The sequence below is a fragment of the Entelurus aequoreus genome, linkage group LG21 (genome assembly GCF_033978785.1).
Source record: "Entelurus aequoreus isolate RoL-2023_Sb linkage group LG21, RoL_Eaeq_v1.1, whole genome shotgun sequence".
In the NCBI taxonomy this organism is placed as follows: Eukaryota; Metazoa; Chordata; class Actinopteri; order Syngnathiformes; family Syngnathidae; genus Entelurus; species Entelurus aequoreus.
In genome coordinates this window covers 23,522,910-23,540,958 of record NC_084751.1, presented here as the reverse complement: position 1 = coordinate 23,540,958, position 18,049 = coordinate 23,522,910, and the positions used below count along the sequence as shown (strand labels likewise).

The window sequence follows — 18,049 nt, the reverse complement described above, 5'->3', positions numbered from 1 at the left end:
ACAAGAAATTTAAAATATATATATATATATATATATATATATATATATATATATATATATATATATATATATATATATATATATATATATATATATATATATATATATATATATATATATATATATATATATATACTACCGTTCAAAAGTTTGGGGTCACCCAAACAATTTTGTGGAATAGCCTTCATTTCTAAGAACAAGAATGGACTGTCAAGTTTCAGGTGAAAGTTCTCTTTTTCTGGCCATTTTTAGCGTTTAATTGACCCCACAAATGTGATGCTCCAGAAACTCAATCTGCTCAAAAGAAGGTCGGTTTTGTAGCTTCTGTAACGAGCTAAACTGTTTTCAGATGTGTGAACATGATTGCACAAGGGTTTTCTAATCATCAATTAGCCTTCTGAGCCAATGAGCAAACACATTGTACCATTAGAACATTGGAATGATAATTCCTGGAAATGGGTCTCTATACACCTATGTAGATATTGCACCAAAAACCAGACATTTGCAGCTAGAATAGTAATTTACCACATTAGCAATGTATAGAGTGTATTTCTTTAAAGTTAAGACTAGTTTAAAGTTATCTTCATTGAAAAGTACAGTGCTTTTCCTTCAAAAATAAACACATTTCAATGTGACCCCAAACTTTTGAACGGTAGTGTATATATATATATATATATATATATATATATATATATATATATATATATATATATATATATATATATATATATATATATATATATATATATATTTTTTTTTTTTTTTCTTTTAAATTTTATTTATTAAATCAACATAAAAAACACAAGATACACTTACAATTAGTGCACCAACCCAAAAAAACTCCCTCCCCCATTCACTCATTCACACTCATTCGCACAAAAGGGTTGTTTCTTTCTGTTATTAATATTTCTGGTTCCTACATTATATATCAATATAGATCAATACAGTATGCAGGGATACAGGTCGTAAGCACACATGATTGTATTTTTTTATGACAAAAAAAATTAAAAAATTAAAATACCATATCCCCCCCCCCCACCGGTCCGTGGGACAAATTTTCAAGCGTTGACCGATCCGCAGTTACAAAAAGGTTGGGGACCACTGGTCTACATAACATATAATGGTGGTTCTTTGGTCAAAATGTTGCATAGATTATGTTTTACAGATCATCATCAAGCCGCTTTCTGACAGTCGCTTCCGGATGCGCCGTTTTGTGGGCGGTCTTATTTACGTAGCTCAACTTCGGCAACGTCTTTTCTCCGTCATCTTTGTTGTACCAGTGTAGCGTGCAAAGACGGGAGTCGAAAACAGTGTCAAAAGATGGAGCTAACTGTTTTAATGACATTCAGACTTTACTTAAATCAATACTGGAGCAGCATCTCTTCATCCGTGGCTCACTAGTGCATTAACAATGCCGGAAATGTATCCCGTAAAAAACTGTCCGACCGGAACTCTCTAATAACTAAAGTTCCTTGGGTGAATAATGTAAACTCACTACACCGGTATATTTTAGCACTTTCATGGCGAGTTTACTGACAAATATAAGTAAGAACTTTACACTATTTTATATTAGAAATGGCAACAGCGGAGGATGAATGTCCCATAACAAGAAGATAGAGAAAAAAAAGAAGCTTATCGACTACGGTGTCATCACGGACTACAAAAGCGGACTCGCGCAAATTTTCAGGACTAATGCAGATCCCAAATACAAATCAACAGGTACCAGAAGGTAAGAAAAGTTGCTTTTCCATAATGTTGCCAAACAAAACGCCAGATAATATGTCTTACCTTATACACATAGCATAATAATACTCATATGTTGAAGCACAGTACAATCCATCAAGCGGTGCGGTTTCATAGCTTACCAAAGTTGTACTAAAACATTTTGATAGATTTTTAAGCGCCGTGTGTAATGTTTTTTATTTTCAATGGAACATATAAAATGTTGGTGTTGTTTACTTGAGTCATATTGCAGTCTACACATATCTCTTATGTGTGACTGCCATCTACTGGTCACACTTATCATTTCACCATGTATCAAATAAAATAGATTCGAGGTCGGTAAGCACAACCAAAATTATTCCGTACATTAGGCGCACCGGCTTAAAGGCCCCCTGTCGAGTTTTGAGAAAAAGAAAGGATTTTAAGTGTGCCTTATAGTCCAACAAATATGATATATGGTAAGTCAATAACTGTGTATTTTCCATTGAGTGCTACAAATATTATTTTGGTCAATTCAATGGTAATAAGTAGGTCCGATCTGATTAGCCTGTTTTTGTACTGTATGTGTGTGGTTAGAGCTGATCTGATTTAGTTTGTTGACATTAGATTATTGCTGTAAATCATTATTAGTATCATTTGACCTGTGTACCAATGTAATGTTGAAAATGAAACCAACTTAATGTCCCTTTAAAAGCGAACTGCACTTTTTCATTGTTTTGTCAATCATTCACAATCCTTTTTTTTAATGCATTCTAAGGAGTACACTAACGCTAGCAAGAGTCAGCTAACAATGGAATGGGAGTCGCTCTATTTTGTCTAATAAAGTGCTGTAAAAAACATCCAAAAACCTCCAAGTTTTTTATATATGCTGTACGTATATATGTAATGTACGAACATTCATAATAACATGCAACATTTGCTCATTTTAAGCATATGGCGGCACATTTATTTCAGAGACGTATCACGACGTTCTCTATTCCCTTCAACAACGACATTACTAATCATGGCTGACGTCATGAGAGCCAACGAACATAATAAAGCAATCACTTACTGTACTAATGTCTGCTCTCACTGGGATGCTGACTGATGGGATTGTTTATATCTTCCCGTTTAGATGTAGAATTAATCAAACCCACTCGGTGGTTAAAAACAAGCATCTTCATGTCTTTCTCGCGATTTTCAGGTCTAAATTGAATGTCAAAGTTGACCAACTTGTCAGTTTATGTCCACCTCCTTCTACTATCCAGGTGAGAGCAGGGTTCGAATTTAACCACAGCAACCACGTGCTGCGACCGCCCTCGTCATTTGCTGTAATGCCCTAAAACATTGAGCAGCATCTGCGGCAAGAACATGCCGTGACCGCCCTTGACTTTGAACTTATTAATGGACTAGGAATGTAACTGTAAACGGTATAATGATAATTTGCGATAAAACTCAAGACGGTTAGTAATACAGTCTAATTTTTAAATACCGAAAATCCGTCATTTATTATTGCATTTTAGGCCACACAAAAACCATTCATGTGACACATTATTTTGTTAATGTTTTATTGTGTACAGTTAATTCCTATACGACATATTTCTGCTCAAACTCTTAGTGGATCTGTCTCGATACAGCATCTACAGGTACAAAAGTACATATAAATGTACATAACTTAAAACAATAAATAATAATGAGAAAAACCTCCCTCTATCAAAATGTAAAAATACATATAAAGGCATCATGTAATGACAAAAAGCTGACAAGAATAAAAAAAACACAATATTTGTGTTTAGATACACGGATAACGTTTATCTATAGCCTTTTTATTAGACATTACAAATGACATGATGGTATTACGTTCACACCCCAACACTGCTTTACCTAATAATCTGTAATCATGATTTCAACATTGATAGCAATATTATTACTTTGGCCATAATTTGCAGCCCAAGATCTCATACATGAACACTACGGACGGCATGGCGAAGTTGGGAGAGTGGCCGTGCCAGCAATCTGAGGGTTACTGGTTCAATCCCCACCTTCTACCATCCTAGTCACGTCTGTTGTGTCCTTGAGCAAGACACTTCCACTCCTGATGGGCCTGGTTAGCGCCGTGCATGGCAGCTCCCGCCAGCTCCCGCCAGCAGTGTGTGAATGTGTGTGTGTGTGTGAATGGGTGAATGTGGAAAATAGTGTCAAAGCACTTTGAGTTCCTTAAAAAAGGTAGAAAAGCGCTATACAAGTACGACCCGTTTACCATTTTTATCTGTATGAACAAAAAGTGCAGTTATGTCTTATGGCCATCTGGTGCCATCGTTCAACATTATATACATACATACATACATACATACATACATACATACATATATATATATATATATATATATATATATATATATACATACACACACACACACACACACACACACACACACACACACACACACACACACACTCACACACACACACACACACACACACACACACACACACACACACACACACACACACACACGCAGGAAAGGTCAAGGCAACACTTGCCTTGACCTTAAAAAGTTCAAATTCAAGGCCTGTCAGAAGCATGATTTATAATCTAGGACTACCTTTTACCAACTCCGAAGCGATGCAGCAGCTCAATATGTCAATATAGCAGCATAAGCTAATTAGCTCACTGAGATGACATTGCCGCTAAAAAAAAGTTTGTCTGTGTTAGCGATTATAATAACAATATCGGTAATATTTTGTTAAAATTCAGGTCACGACAAGTGGAGTCTGGAGTATTGTTGGCCATTTTTGGATGTGTTTTAGACCTGTATGGGCGCAATGGTGTACTCCCATTATCTACATTGTTAGCCACCTTGTACTTGCCATTTTTTATGCATTAGAATGCATAAAAAAATAAAAACATATGATAGGCAACATTTTTTTTTAAAAGTTCAGTTCACCTTTAAGTCCCGTGGGGGCTTATTTTGAAGTGAAATTCAAGGTCCGAGCAGCAATGCAAGCACCGCAAGCCAGCAAGCACACCAGTTGGAGTGTCCTCAATCATCTTTGCACTGACGTATGCATTGACCTGACCACTGACCTTAGAACAACTTGTTCCACCTTAGCGGTAAACTTCATCCGCAGCTAAGGTAAAGGAGCATGTGCATTATTCTCTGTTTATACATGATTAATGAAAGAATGTTTTGAGAATAATCACGTTAACACAATAATCTTGACTTCCTAGATAATCATATAAAAATTGTCAAGACGCGGTCTTTGGGGTTTGTTTTCCCGGAATGCAAAGGAAAGTTGGCGCGGGCAAGGCGTGAATGTAAGTACATATCTTATTTTGAACACTAACAAAGTACAAAAAAAGGAAGCAAACAAAAGGCGCGCACAATGGCGGAGAACAAACTTGACTAATGAAACCAAAAGACTAGCACAAAGGCAATTAACTATGAACACGAAACAAAAACACTTACTGTGGCATGGCATGAAGCATGAACTATAGACAGGAATATCATGTGTAGCAGAGGTAGTATGGATGGATAGGATAGATAATGTCACCAGGCCGATCAGCAGAAACAGACAGTCTTAAATAGCAGTGACATGACTAGTGACAGGTGGGCGAGTGCAAAGCGTGAGACAGGTGCATGACATGACAGGTGAAAACTAATGGGTTGCTATGGTGACAAAACAAACAAGAGTGCACAAAGAGTCCAAAAACAAAACCGAACATGACTAAAACAAAAACATGATCAACAGACATGACAAAAAATAATATACAATGTTTTAGTTAAATGTGCATAAATAACCAATGTATCATCGAATCGTAGCCTTTGAATTGTGAGGTGGCCAAAGATTCCCGCATCTCGTCCACACTTAGTACAAGACCAAGAAAGTAGAGAAAATGAGCAACAACAAATAAAAGATGACACACTTTGTGTTTTTAAATGCCCATCTTCACTAAGTAACAAAAACTGGATTCTGCTTCTTCTTTTAGTTTTACACATGGATAATTAATATTTAGTTCTGTAATGTTTTGGTGTTTTACTGTTAATAGTTGGAAATTCACAAATGATACAATCAGATTATATCTGTTTTTTTGTTTTATGATTTTTTTGTTTCAATCTGGTCAGTTTTCAGCATTTAATTACATACAAATATGCATTTGATATAATTATATTTTTATATTAGGAATTTATTTGGCACATTTGTAAAAAAATTATTTAGTTAACAATAAAAAAAACTTTTGGGAGCATAAAGTCGGTTCCTTTTTAGGCAGCAGAGCCAAAATAAGTGGCTCCCTTCTAAATTGTATGAATTTCGATCTGTACAGTCGATTCATTTATTTTTTTGTTTGGAGTTTGTGTCTTTTTTGTGTAAATCCATTTGTGAACCGAGATATATTCTCCTTCTGTGTCATGTCATGTCAGGACTCCACTGCTGAGGCTGCAGGAAATGACGTCATCACATCAACAACCTTGGGGACTTGCACGAGCCAGAGAGATGATGGGGAACAGGAAAATGTTCAAATGAAAGTAATTTACATTGGACAAACCTACATTTATTGCTTTTAATAAGCACAAATGTGTCACTTGCGTTGGTTGTATTAAAATGTATTTCATTCAATGGTTTAAATAGCAATCATTTTACATTGATCTTATAAAAATTAGTTAAACTTAAGTAAATAAAATATGTTAGACCTTTTTCAGTTCAGGTTACATGTATTTATTGCGTGGAAAGCCTGACCACAATTGAATCAAGTTAAACCAATGAGTCATTTTTTAAGTGTACATGTTCATAACAATATGTAATACAGTATATACATACAATTTGGCCATTTTAAGCATTGCCGGAACTTTTTTCTTTAGCACATTTATTTCTGTTTCCATAGCAGCGCACTTTCTACTTCCGGCAACAAATGTGTGCTCCTACTTTCGAAAAATAAGCTTGTGTGTTCTAATCATGGCAGACTTGGTAATAGAAGACAAAGATGGCTATTTGGGGCAAATGAGAATTCACAACCTTATCCTTTTTGAAGGAGAATTGTTATAGACGCGAGCACGAAGGATGCGTGAAACGGAGCTGACTGAAGCTGAGAGAGTGAGGTTGGTGGAACTTGGTCACGGTGTAAATGTGGAACTTGGAACCAAGTTATGCCCCCATAAATGGAGTGCTTACCCCAAAAAAACTGGAAAAAACTTTAGATCAAACTGTCCATCGAATGAGTCACTATAATATTGGTCATCATACATGCAGCACATCATGCTTGTTATTACAACTACAGTACGTTGCAGTACATACTGTCAGAATAATTGTATCTAAGTTATCACAAAACTTTGTGTTTCAATGAGTTCCCGGCGAGCAGACAAAAGCTGTCTTTGATCTTACCAATCAAAAGGCTTGTAACACTCCACTGTGTAGGATGGGAAGTGACATGAAGGTGTTGGTTTCTTTGATGTATTGTAATCCACAGGAAGATTTTATCTTGACCCGAGATCTACAAAGCCGAGAGGAAGCAGGACCTGACTCCCCTCCAGGCACCTTTTCTTTGAACTGTTTTACGACCTTTTCTTTGAACTGTTTTGTAACGAAAGGCGATGGCTGTTTACGACCCCCCTCCCTTGGAAACAGCTGTTGCCATGTAATCAGGGAAAGTCCAAATAAAAGACGAGGCGTACAATCTTTCGTCAGAGCGTGGGACGACACTGTGCAAGAGTACAGTGTCTACCCGTTTCTCCTCAATTGAGCTAAATTTAATTATGTCTGTGTTTAATTCCTTGCTTCTTGTCTTGTTTAATAGATGTCATCAGTGTTTGAACCTGACACATACACTACAGTCGAGCTAGCTGTGTACAAACAAATAATAAAATAATGCTTTACAGACACTGTAATATGATTGTTCATTATATTTAGTCAGTACAGATTGGTGTCCTATCGCATTGTATTGTGCATTACATACTCAAAACTGATTCTGGTGCTGATGTAGAAGTTATAACTTACCTCTTGCCGTAGCTAGCTTACGTCTAATGACGTAGCATGCCAGTGTGTTACTACGCTGGAAAAATAATTCCTCTGTTTTTGCTCTCACAATAACAACGTCACTACAGTTAGGTTATTATACAGGTTATGGGACGTAAATGAAATATTATTGGCGGTTTTTGGATGTATTATTAAAGTGATTTAGAAGTAGAACTGATTGCTCCAATTAGCTGTATTGCTAAGCCGATTATTACAAATTATAATGCAAAAAAAACAAAATCCTTAAAACCACATGAGTACTCTAGATGGTCACTATTGGCTCATGCACTGGTTATTCCTGGTCTGTGCTACAGGGACAAAATAAAATTGTCTTCAAAAAAATATGGATTTACCATATTCAAATCTTAATGTGAGAAAATGTCTAGAAGTGTGTAGATAGAGTCCAGTCTGTTCCACACATACACAAATAAATACAGTATATGCTTTGATATTCTTTATCCTTTCAGCTTCCAAATGGTTGTGTTGCTACGTATTCCTGTTCACTCTGAGATCGGTAGGTCGTGAGTTCAAACCCCGGCCGAGTCATACCAAAGACTATAAAAACGGGATACCAAAGACTATAACATTGGGACCCATTACCTCCCTGCTTAGCAGTCAGCATCAAGGGTTGGAATTTGGAGTTAAGTCACCAAAATGATTCCTGAGCGCGGCCACTGCTGCTGCTGCTCACTTCTCCCCTCACCTCCCAGGGAGTGGAGTCAAATGCAGAGGGTAATTTCACCACATCTCGTGTGAGTGTGACTATCAGTGGTACTTTAACTTGAACTTTTCTTAGATTTTCCCGGGATATAAACTTCTGATTGAGCCAGAGAGATTAATAATGAATAAGCAGGGAGGTTACGGGACGTAAATGAAGTATTGTTGGCAGTTTTTGGATGCATTATTAAAGTGATTTAGAGGTAGAATTGATTGCTCCAATTAGCTGCATTGCTAGCTACCTAGAACGAGCCGATTATTACAAATTAAAATGCAAGAAAAAACAAAAAAAACTTTTGTGTTCTTGTTCGTCATAAGGATTGTGAATAATAGGCAACATTTCTTATGGGGTCAAACTTTATGAGTTAAAAACATTGCCAACATGTGGTGTATTTTTCAGGAAAAGAATAGCACTGGAAAAACAGTAGCGGGGCATGTTTTGACAAAACTTATGTGCCCAGCAGTTCATGAGTAGAAGAGTTAGCTTACATCAGGGGTGTCAAACTCGTTTTCACCGAGGGCCACATCGCAGTTATGGTTGTCCTCAGAGGGCCGCATTTAACAACAAGTAATATATGAATATACATGTATATATAATACATTAACAATATATTTTTTTACATAAGCTGCAAAAACAAATATTACAATTTTAATTTAAAAACTGGCAGCTCAGTCACCAGAATTTTACAGTAAAAGCAGATGGTTTTTTACCGCATATAAAAAAATTTAATACATGGAAAAAAATACCACTGTTTTTAGTGGTAAAATTCAAGCAACTGAACTCCTAGTTTTTTTGTTTTTGTTTGTTTTTTTAGAGTAAAATGTTGTTGTTTTAATGTTTTTTTTTTGTTTTTTTTAATGTTTTAGTGTCCTACTGTATATGGAAAAAAAACAGTATCAAAGTTGATTTTACGGTAAAAAACTCAGTCGGCGGAATTTAACCGTAAAATCTATTGTCAATTTTACCGTCTACAATTTGATTGATGATTTGTTTTGAAATCATAAGTCAAGCAGATATTTAAGTTCAGTATCTTTCTTTATATTTTAACAACAAATATTTTTGGAATACGTGATAATATAATATTTAGATTTTGATGATGTTGAATTTTAAAATAAATAAATAAAGCGAAAGAAGATGGATGGATGGATGGATGGAATTTTTGAAATATATCCAATTGCAAGCAGTACATGATTTTTAATGTCAAAAGGGAAATAAAAAATATATTTAGTAAGAAAAGAATAAGCATTTTATTAACGCATATTATTTTCAGGCTTTCGCGGGCCACATAAAATAATGTGGCGGGCCAGATTTGGCCCCTGGGCCTTGAGTTTGACACCTGTGGCTTACATAAACAAACACATGCAGTCATTAGAATATTAGTAAACGCCATTGCGATGTACAATATGTTACTGTAGTTCAGGGCTATTCCGGCCCACAAATGACACCAACCTGGCCCAGGTGTTCTGTTCAAATTTTGTGGGAGACAAACAGTTTTGCAGGAATTTTCCAAAAACACTAAGTGCTTCTGTTGTACAGAGGAACTTGGATCAGTGTTGTCACATTGTAAGATCCTTGCCTTGTCATTTTAACCTCCTATAATTGTAAAGCAGTGGCTCTGAACCTTGTTGGAGGTGCCGAACCCCACCAGTTTCATATGCGCATTCACTGAACCCTTCTTTAGTGAAAAATAAAAAACTTTTTTTTTTTAATTCAAGAAAAAGTCATGTTTTTTTTACTGGTGCACAAAATGAACTGTGCATGAACATCACCTTGTTCAAAGAACAAAACCAACACAGTGCATGAACTCACAACAAATTACACACCTTACACACATTACTATGAATTGATTAACGTGGACCCCGACTTAAACAAGTTGAAAAACTTATTTGGGTGTTACCATTTAGTGGTCAATTGTACGGAATATGTACTGTACTGTGCAAACTGTACTGTTTCATATAATGTATTCTCTTCCTTTGCAATCTGCTAGTAAAAGTTCCAATCGATCAATCAAACAACCTGCAAATCAGATGGAAAATTAGAAGGAACATTGTTTGGGGGTATCCATAATACGCCGATAGGGAGAAGTTTTTATTTACATGATAAGTCGGATGTGTCTTTACCTCCGTGGCGGAGGCTCCACCGAACCCCTAGGGTTCGATCGAACCCAGGTTAACAACCACTGGTCTAGAGTCTACTTGTATTCTGTATAACAGGGCTATTTTCTTATGAAAAAAAAAAAAAAAAGGAAATAGACTAATAAGAAAGGAGTAGATTTCCCCCGGTCCTTAGCTTTCTGGAAATGTGTCCCATAGAGAAATATAGTTGAATATCCAAAATTGTCATCAGTCACTAAAATATGTTGCGTCTACTGAAGCCTTAAGATTGTCTTCAATGTTCACGAAAATATACATAGATACAGTATATTTAGGTATTTTACAAAGACAGATTCTTTTACGACTTAATTGTCTTCAGGGTGTGCAAAAACATTTTATCATGTACTTTATTGGATAAGCAGGTAGCAAATTTGATGCATGGATGGATGGATTTAAGCTTGTAATTTTCCACTTATTTGATATTATATGGTCACATTAGTGAGTGGCCCCATTTTGTTTGTTTTCCTGCGGTGAGAGACAGACTTCAACAAGAGAAATTAGCTGTCACTGACTAAAACAGCAGGTACCCGGTCGCACGCTGGCGTTGACTTTCCACGCTACAAGCCTATCATAACTTATGTATTCAAACGGAGTCTTACCATCGGCTGCAGACGACCAGATGGCTCTTTACACAACACTTGGCCCAGAGCTGAGAGCCCCCGCTAGCCTTGGTTTACGGCTCCATTAGCCTGAGGCGTCCAGTCATATTATATTCAAAAGTTCAAATGTGGGATAGCGCCTCATTTGACCTCAAACCTAGGCTAACTCTTTGGTTTAACCTATGGTATAATGTTTGACACTATTATTGATGTTAAATGCTGTGTCTGATGTAGGATTGCAGACACCATTCGCAATCCTTGTTGGTTACTCTTTAGTTTAGCTTCGTTTATGTGTGCCTACAGAGGTGAGAACTGTTGATGTCACAGTAGATGGCACTATTGTTTCATCATCCAATCAGACTCCAAATCTCCCTTTCATGTTCAAATAAGCAGTAGTAATTTCTCTGCAGTGAGGGTGTTTACTTCCAAGTACATCTTTACTGACTATGGCATCATTTTTGCTAAGTAGAGTTTTTGTGTCTGACAGTTCTGTTAATGTGAACCATTAAAATGAAATATTGCCTCACCCATCTTTCTCAGCTTCTTTTTTCTCCAGATCTTGGATGACATCTAGCAGGATCTTGATGGTATTCTGGCTGGTCTCCAGGACTCCCTCCAAGCTCTGAAGCTGGGTCTGCAGGTTGCGAATATCATGCAAGGGCCCATTGGGACCTAGGAGTTTCTCAGTCACTCGGGCTGGGTCCAATTTACCTCTGGCCCCGGCTACTAACCCTCCAAGAATTTCCTGCACCTGTCTTAAGGTGTCAGCCTGGGTAGGAGTCAGGGACTTCTCCCGGGAAATGGCGCAACCCTGCTGGTTTGGAGGGAGCGCGTGTTGGCTGTTGGAGGCGTTGGCTCCTGCGCAAAGGATTTTGTGTAGTACCCCAAGCTGAGCCTGGGCTGAGCTGAGACAGCTAGGCTTAAAACAGGTTTTGGCGGGGGAAGATGGAGAGGACTGCCTTCCTCCCTTCATCACACAAACTGGTGGGGTTTTAGCTCTGTGCTTAAGAGAGCTGGCTCTCTCACAGAGCTTTGGTGTGTCCGCACATTTTATAGCTTCTTTTTTCTCCTCCTCCCTGTCTTTATCCTTCTCGTTGGCCTTGATGTCTGCCCTGAGCATAGGTGTTCCGATTGCAGTACTTGGTGGATCGTTCCCAGTTTTGCGAGGTGTGTAGGGTGGCGGTGGTGGTGCAGGAGGTGGAAGTCGAATGCCCCTCTTATCCTGAGCGTTTAAGGGGGCCTGAGAGGGAGGCGTGTATGGCGGCGCTGCTTTGAATTTTGACGAGTACAGAGGAACAACTTTTGTTGGCGTTGCACAAGCGTTTGAAAAATTGGGGGGATATGTTTTAATGAGGGGAGTCGGCGATATGCATGTTAGTTTGGGGACGGGAGAGGAATAGGGCGCCATGCCTATTTTGACAGAGGAATTTTGCAGAGCTTGACATGGGATGTTGCAGTGTGATACCGTGTGTATGAGAGTGGCACAAGAAGGAGTAGCAGCGTTCTGGAGAGGCCCATGAGGACCAGCAGGATGTGTAGTGGAATAATAGGAGATAGAGGTGCATGATAAAGCAGTTTGAGTCACTATTGTACATGGTATTAGGTTTGTAGAGGGTGCGGTATTTGATGGTGGCGGTGGCGGATGTGTTGTACTGGGAGCAGTGGTCTGGTGCATGGGGTCACATGGTGTCACATTAATGGTAGCAGTTGGACAGGGGGTAAGACAGGTAAAGGGAGGTGATGATACCACGTTTGAGGTAGGGGAAATGCAGTTTTGGGTGGAGTATGCTGGTGGTGCTGGTGATGGACTGGAGCAAACAAGCGGTGCACTGGTCGTGGCTGGTGGTGTCACATGAGTATAGTACGGGATGGTGTGCTGGATCACAGTAGGCGCAGAGCAAGGAATGGGCAGGGTCGTAGGTGGAGGTTTGGTGGCGCATGCTGGATCGATTGATGAGGAGCAAGATGGCTCAGTGCATACTTCAAGGGCCGGTGTTGGTGCGGTTGTAGGTGGGGGATCTGTACAGTAAGGCACAGTAGTTATTTGCGTGGAGGAAGGGTCCTGTAACACACTTGGCAGTGCAGGACTCTCTGATTTGATTTGCTCTGATTCTGGTGATTCAAGTGGAGTTGGAGAAGTGCAGGTGCTGGGTGGTTGTGTCTGGGATGGTGGATGGCTTTTTTCAGGCAAACAACAGGGAGAGTCTGTTTGCATATGAGTGGTGCGTTGTGCAGCATTTAAAGGTGGGGCTGGATGAGAGGCGCTGTTCTTAATCTGGACTGTGGATGTTTTCTTTTTTAAAAGTGACGTCTGATGTAGACTGTCAGTTTGACTTTGTATAGTGCAATATTTTGAAAGACCAGCACACTCAGTTTGAATTCGAGTGGTGCAGAGCCTGGTATTTGAGGTTGAACTTGGGGTCTCAGTCTGAGTAGGAGTGGTGCAGTAGTGCACTTCCTTTCCAGGATCGCTTGTCGCCCTATTCAGACGCTTTCTCCTCCTGACCAGTGAAGGAGTGACGCTTCCCTGCCGCTTGGGGCCATCTCGGCAGGATGCAGAGGAACAGTGGGTTGGCTCAGTACTGTGAAGGACTGATGGAGGACAGCTGTGTCTGGAGTTTTTTGAGACAGCAACAGTTGATATAGTGTCTGTCCTGGAGGATTTTGACCTCCGTTCTATCACAGTTTGATCTGCAGACCCCTGGGCACCATTCTGATTTTTTGAGCAGGGCAGCTGCACATGGTTGTGGGAAAGGTACTCATCCTGGGAGTCATGTTCATCATCACCATCTATGCCAACAGAATCACCCAGGCTGTGGCTACGTGTGTGCGTGGAAGAGAGAGACTTTTTCAGGCAGGGTGAGGTTTGGATGGCTGTGCTGGTGCTGGGCCTGCGTGTCATTGGCAAGGTCATCGAGTTAGTCTGTGTCGGTGCCCAGCATCGACGTGTGGGCCCTGGCGTCAGTGGATGGCGAGGGGCCCTGGCCAAGAAAGCAGCCACAACCTCTATAGTACTGGCCATGTCCCCACGCACTGCCCCCACCACAGAGGTTTGACCAGGGAGACTGTCTGTTCGTAGTCCATCCTTGTCGGTCCACGGCTTAGGGGACCTGCTGCTGTGTTTGCGGAGAGGATGAGGGCTGTTGCAGTCTGCCGCCAGCTTCGGTTGGCTGCTGTTCTCTCCTGTTCCACTATTCCCACTGCTGCTGCTCCCATCCTCCAAATCTTTAAAGCGGACCTGGTGAGTGCGATTGCGGCGTCGCTTGAGGCGACTTTCAATGTCTGGGGAGTCACGATTGAGCAGCACGGAGCGTACAGTCATGGTCCCAGACTTTTCCGCCAGGGCGCTCTTGCCGTTGGTTTGGCCCGTCAGCAAGTGGTTGGGCTCTTTGCTTACCATTGCGCTTGCATCTCACTGTCTCCCAACATCCAAAGTCATTGCAGGCAGTCCGATTAAATTGTGAAGGCCTGGTTGTATCAGCACATCACTAAGGACTGTGATCTTCTAGTGGCCTTATAGTTCTTAAAACCACATGAGTACTCTGGATGGTCACTCTTGGCTCATGCACTGGTTATCCCTTGGCTGTGCTCCAGGGACAAAATAAAATTGTCCTCAAAAAAATATGGAATTACCATATTCACATCTCAAAATGAGAAAATGTCTAGAAGTGTGTAGCTAGAGTCCAGTCTGTTCTACACATACAAAAATAATATAATATAATATATATAAATATATGCGTTGGTATTCTTTATCCTTTCAGCTTCCAAATTGTTGTGTTGCTACGTATTCCTGCTTTTCTTAGATTTTCCCGGGATATAAACTCCTGATTGAGCCAGAGAGATTAATAGTGAATAAGCAGGGAGGATGCAACCTGTCCATCAGTTTTGTGTCCATCACATTAGTTGGACGACCTCTCCTGTCTTGTCCCCCAGGCCCATAGCAGAAAGGACGGCCAAGTTATGGACAGGACTGGCCCCTCCATAGCAGCCTACGTCATTCAGCCTTTGTTGTTCTCACTTCCCCAGGTTTATTGCTCCCCTTCAATGCTCTTTTCTTCTTTTCAGTGACTCATTTCCTTGTGGTTCAATACAGTAGGAGATCCTATAAATAAAAGGACAGACAAAGAGAAAGTGTGAGAGACTGTAATTGTTCCCATATTATTGTATTTCCGATGAAACAACAGCACTTTTGTTCATCTGTATAATGGAGTCATAAGGTATAGGCAGCTAATTTAAAAATGCATGAACACAGAATGGAGGGAGAAGAGATCAATCGGCAAACGTAATGACAGGGTGGAGGTAGCAAAACAAAAGGCTCAAGCAGCATCCGATTATTCCAAAGGAAAAAAAGGGGAGATTGTAATTAAAGCCCATTCACACCCGCTGCAGGTGATACTTGAGTCTGTTTATGTATGTGTTCTGTTTATGTATAATGTCATGAGACGTGTCAATGCTAAACTCGCTCTCGGGTGCATGTTGTGACTGTTGTCATATTCCTCTCATGCGCGTGTCGTACACAATCTTTCCTTTCCGCCATGTTCGGAAGTCGGTGGCAGCGGCGGCACTTATGGGGTGCTTGACGATGTGCCATGGTGACACCCTCTCTGATTCATCTGCTCGCTGTGTGACAGTCTGTCCACCACGCTCGGCCGTGCTCTCATCACTCCGATTCGGCACTCTAGTATACGCAAAACTTCCATTTCCTGTCCATCCTGCTGACACCCGAGACTGGGGTACCTCTCTCTTGTTATCTGCCGACCCGACTGGTAGCCTAGGATTACTCACGGGCTAATTCTCAGTGTGCTTTGTCTGTGGGCGGGGTAATTAGCAACTCCTTCACAGCTCCCAGGTTATTTCGGGAGAGAGAAAGAGACACCCGAGGGGATGCCGTTTTTATTTATGTTTCTCTCTTTCTTTCTGCATCTCGCTGGGGGGAGCATCTTTGTCATATCCGAGGCCCCCTGTTTAAAAGCGCACTTATTAGGATTAACAATGATTAAAGACGCAGCCCTGAGGCGAAATATCAAGCGTACACACTCGGATGCATTAATGGATTTAGGAATGAATGATGGGATTCCTGTTTATTTTATGTTCTTATCGCCATGGTGTTACACAGATGAGCCGCTTATGATGATTCACCTAGTACTAAATCATTTTGGGCACAAGGGCGAAGTATATGAGGAGCGCGTACTTAGCAAGGTTAACATGATGTAGAGCAACAACAGTAATTTAATAGCAATAACAGTAATTTGACATGAGGATAGCAGCTTTACAGACATGATGATGGTATGATATGGGAATACCACGTTTGCGAGTCACGAGTTTAGACTCTTGTGCAAGGCTTCTTTAGCTTGTTTGTCACAATAGTTTGAATGGTACAGTTAAACTTAAAGTTAAAGTACCACTGAGAGTCACACACGCACTAGGTGTGGTGAAATTACTCTCTGCATTTGACCCATCCCCTTGTTCCATCCCCTGGGAGGTGAGGGGAGCAGTGAGCAGCAGCGGTGGCCGCGCTCGGGAATCATTTTGGTGATTTAACCCCCAATTCCAACCCTTGATGCTGAGTTCCGAGCAGGGAGGTAATGGGTACCATTTTTATAGTCTTTGGCCGGGGTTTGAACCCATGACCTACCGAGACTCAGGTTAGAGCTACAGCTATCGAATATTCTATATTTCGGGTAATCTATCGATTAGTGTGTTTGATTAATCGAGTAATCGGATAAAATGCATTTGATAGCCTGAATGCATATTTTAGGGAAAAATTGTTGAAATAAACAAAGATTTTTCTGCTTCTCATAACCTTTATTCTTTTTTTCTAATATAACTTTTGACGTGTAAATAAATAAAAATACAAATAAGAAAAAAAAAATCTAAATAGCAGCTATACACCACACAGATCACGGCACCCACACATACCTTTTCTCATGTGCGTTCTATTGCATCATTCCATCATTTGTTTTTATTAGTTACACTCATTAAACAATAATCGAAGCAATAGAATATTAATTATTTATTATCTGTTGATATTATTTTATTTTATTTCTGATTATTTATATTAATAATTTATTTAATTTGTTTTCTTTTTTCTTTATTTAATTGATTTATCTGTAAATATTATCTATTTTGTTTTCCTGCTGTTTATTTCTTGTTGTCTGACATTTAGGGCAGACAACAGATATATGATGTATGTAAATATGATGTAATGGATAGGAATGTCTGATCTGGATGTCAATAAAAATTCTATGAAAACAAATAAATAAATAAAGAATATAAATTGAAGCTTTTTTCAAATCGATTAATTGTTGCAGCCCTACATACAGTTATTAAGTTAAATTAATTAAAAAAGGCGTATTTAAAGTTTTGCACACTTCAACATCAAAACGTCTGAAATGTAGTAGGAAAAAGCAGAGTTCATTTAATCCTATCTCAGCAATTATTCCCTGCAAGTAATGACAGTTTGTTCACTTGCTGTGTTTAACACGTTAATTTTTTTTAGTGGCGAAAGAAAATAATAAACAATGTGTAATGCAATTCGTTTTCCTAAAAGCTTTTATTCTCGTTAACTATTGTGACTGCTGACTATACTTAAGATATTGTGTTCACTTCTAATAGAATATAAATAGAATATAGGTCATTTGGGGTGTCAAAAAGAAAAATCGATTTTCGAATTAATCAGGATTCTTATTTGTAACGAGTCTTAATTCATACAAAAAATATATTAAAAAATCTATTTTTTGTATTTGTTTTAATCAGTCCTGTCCCGCTCCTCAGACATTTCATATTGTTGATGTAAATGCCCATACCTGCTTTACAAATTTACTTTAGGAAAGAGAAGTGTTGGCTACTTCTCTTGTTGCCTTATT

At 39.3% G+C, this 18,049-nt stretch overlaps 1 protein-coding gene across 3 annotated transcripts in view; it reads right to left on the bottom strand.

Moving 5' to 3' along the window:
* LOC133638518 (mucin-2) overlaps positions 1–18,049 on the bottom strand; it is a 146,395-nt gene that overhangs the window by 91,498 nt on the left and 36,848 nt on the right. For all 3 annotated transcript variants that reach the window (XM_062031206.1, XM_062031208.1, XM_062031207.1), the window contains exon 2: positions 11,711–15,285. In XM_062031206.1, the coding sequence (XP_061887190.1) occupies positions 11,711–14,583 (2,873 nt within the window). In that variant the 5' untranslated portion in view covers positions 14,584–15,285. The remainder of the gene's footprint in view (positions 1–11,710; positions 15,286–18,049) is intronic.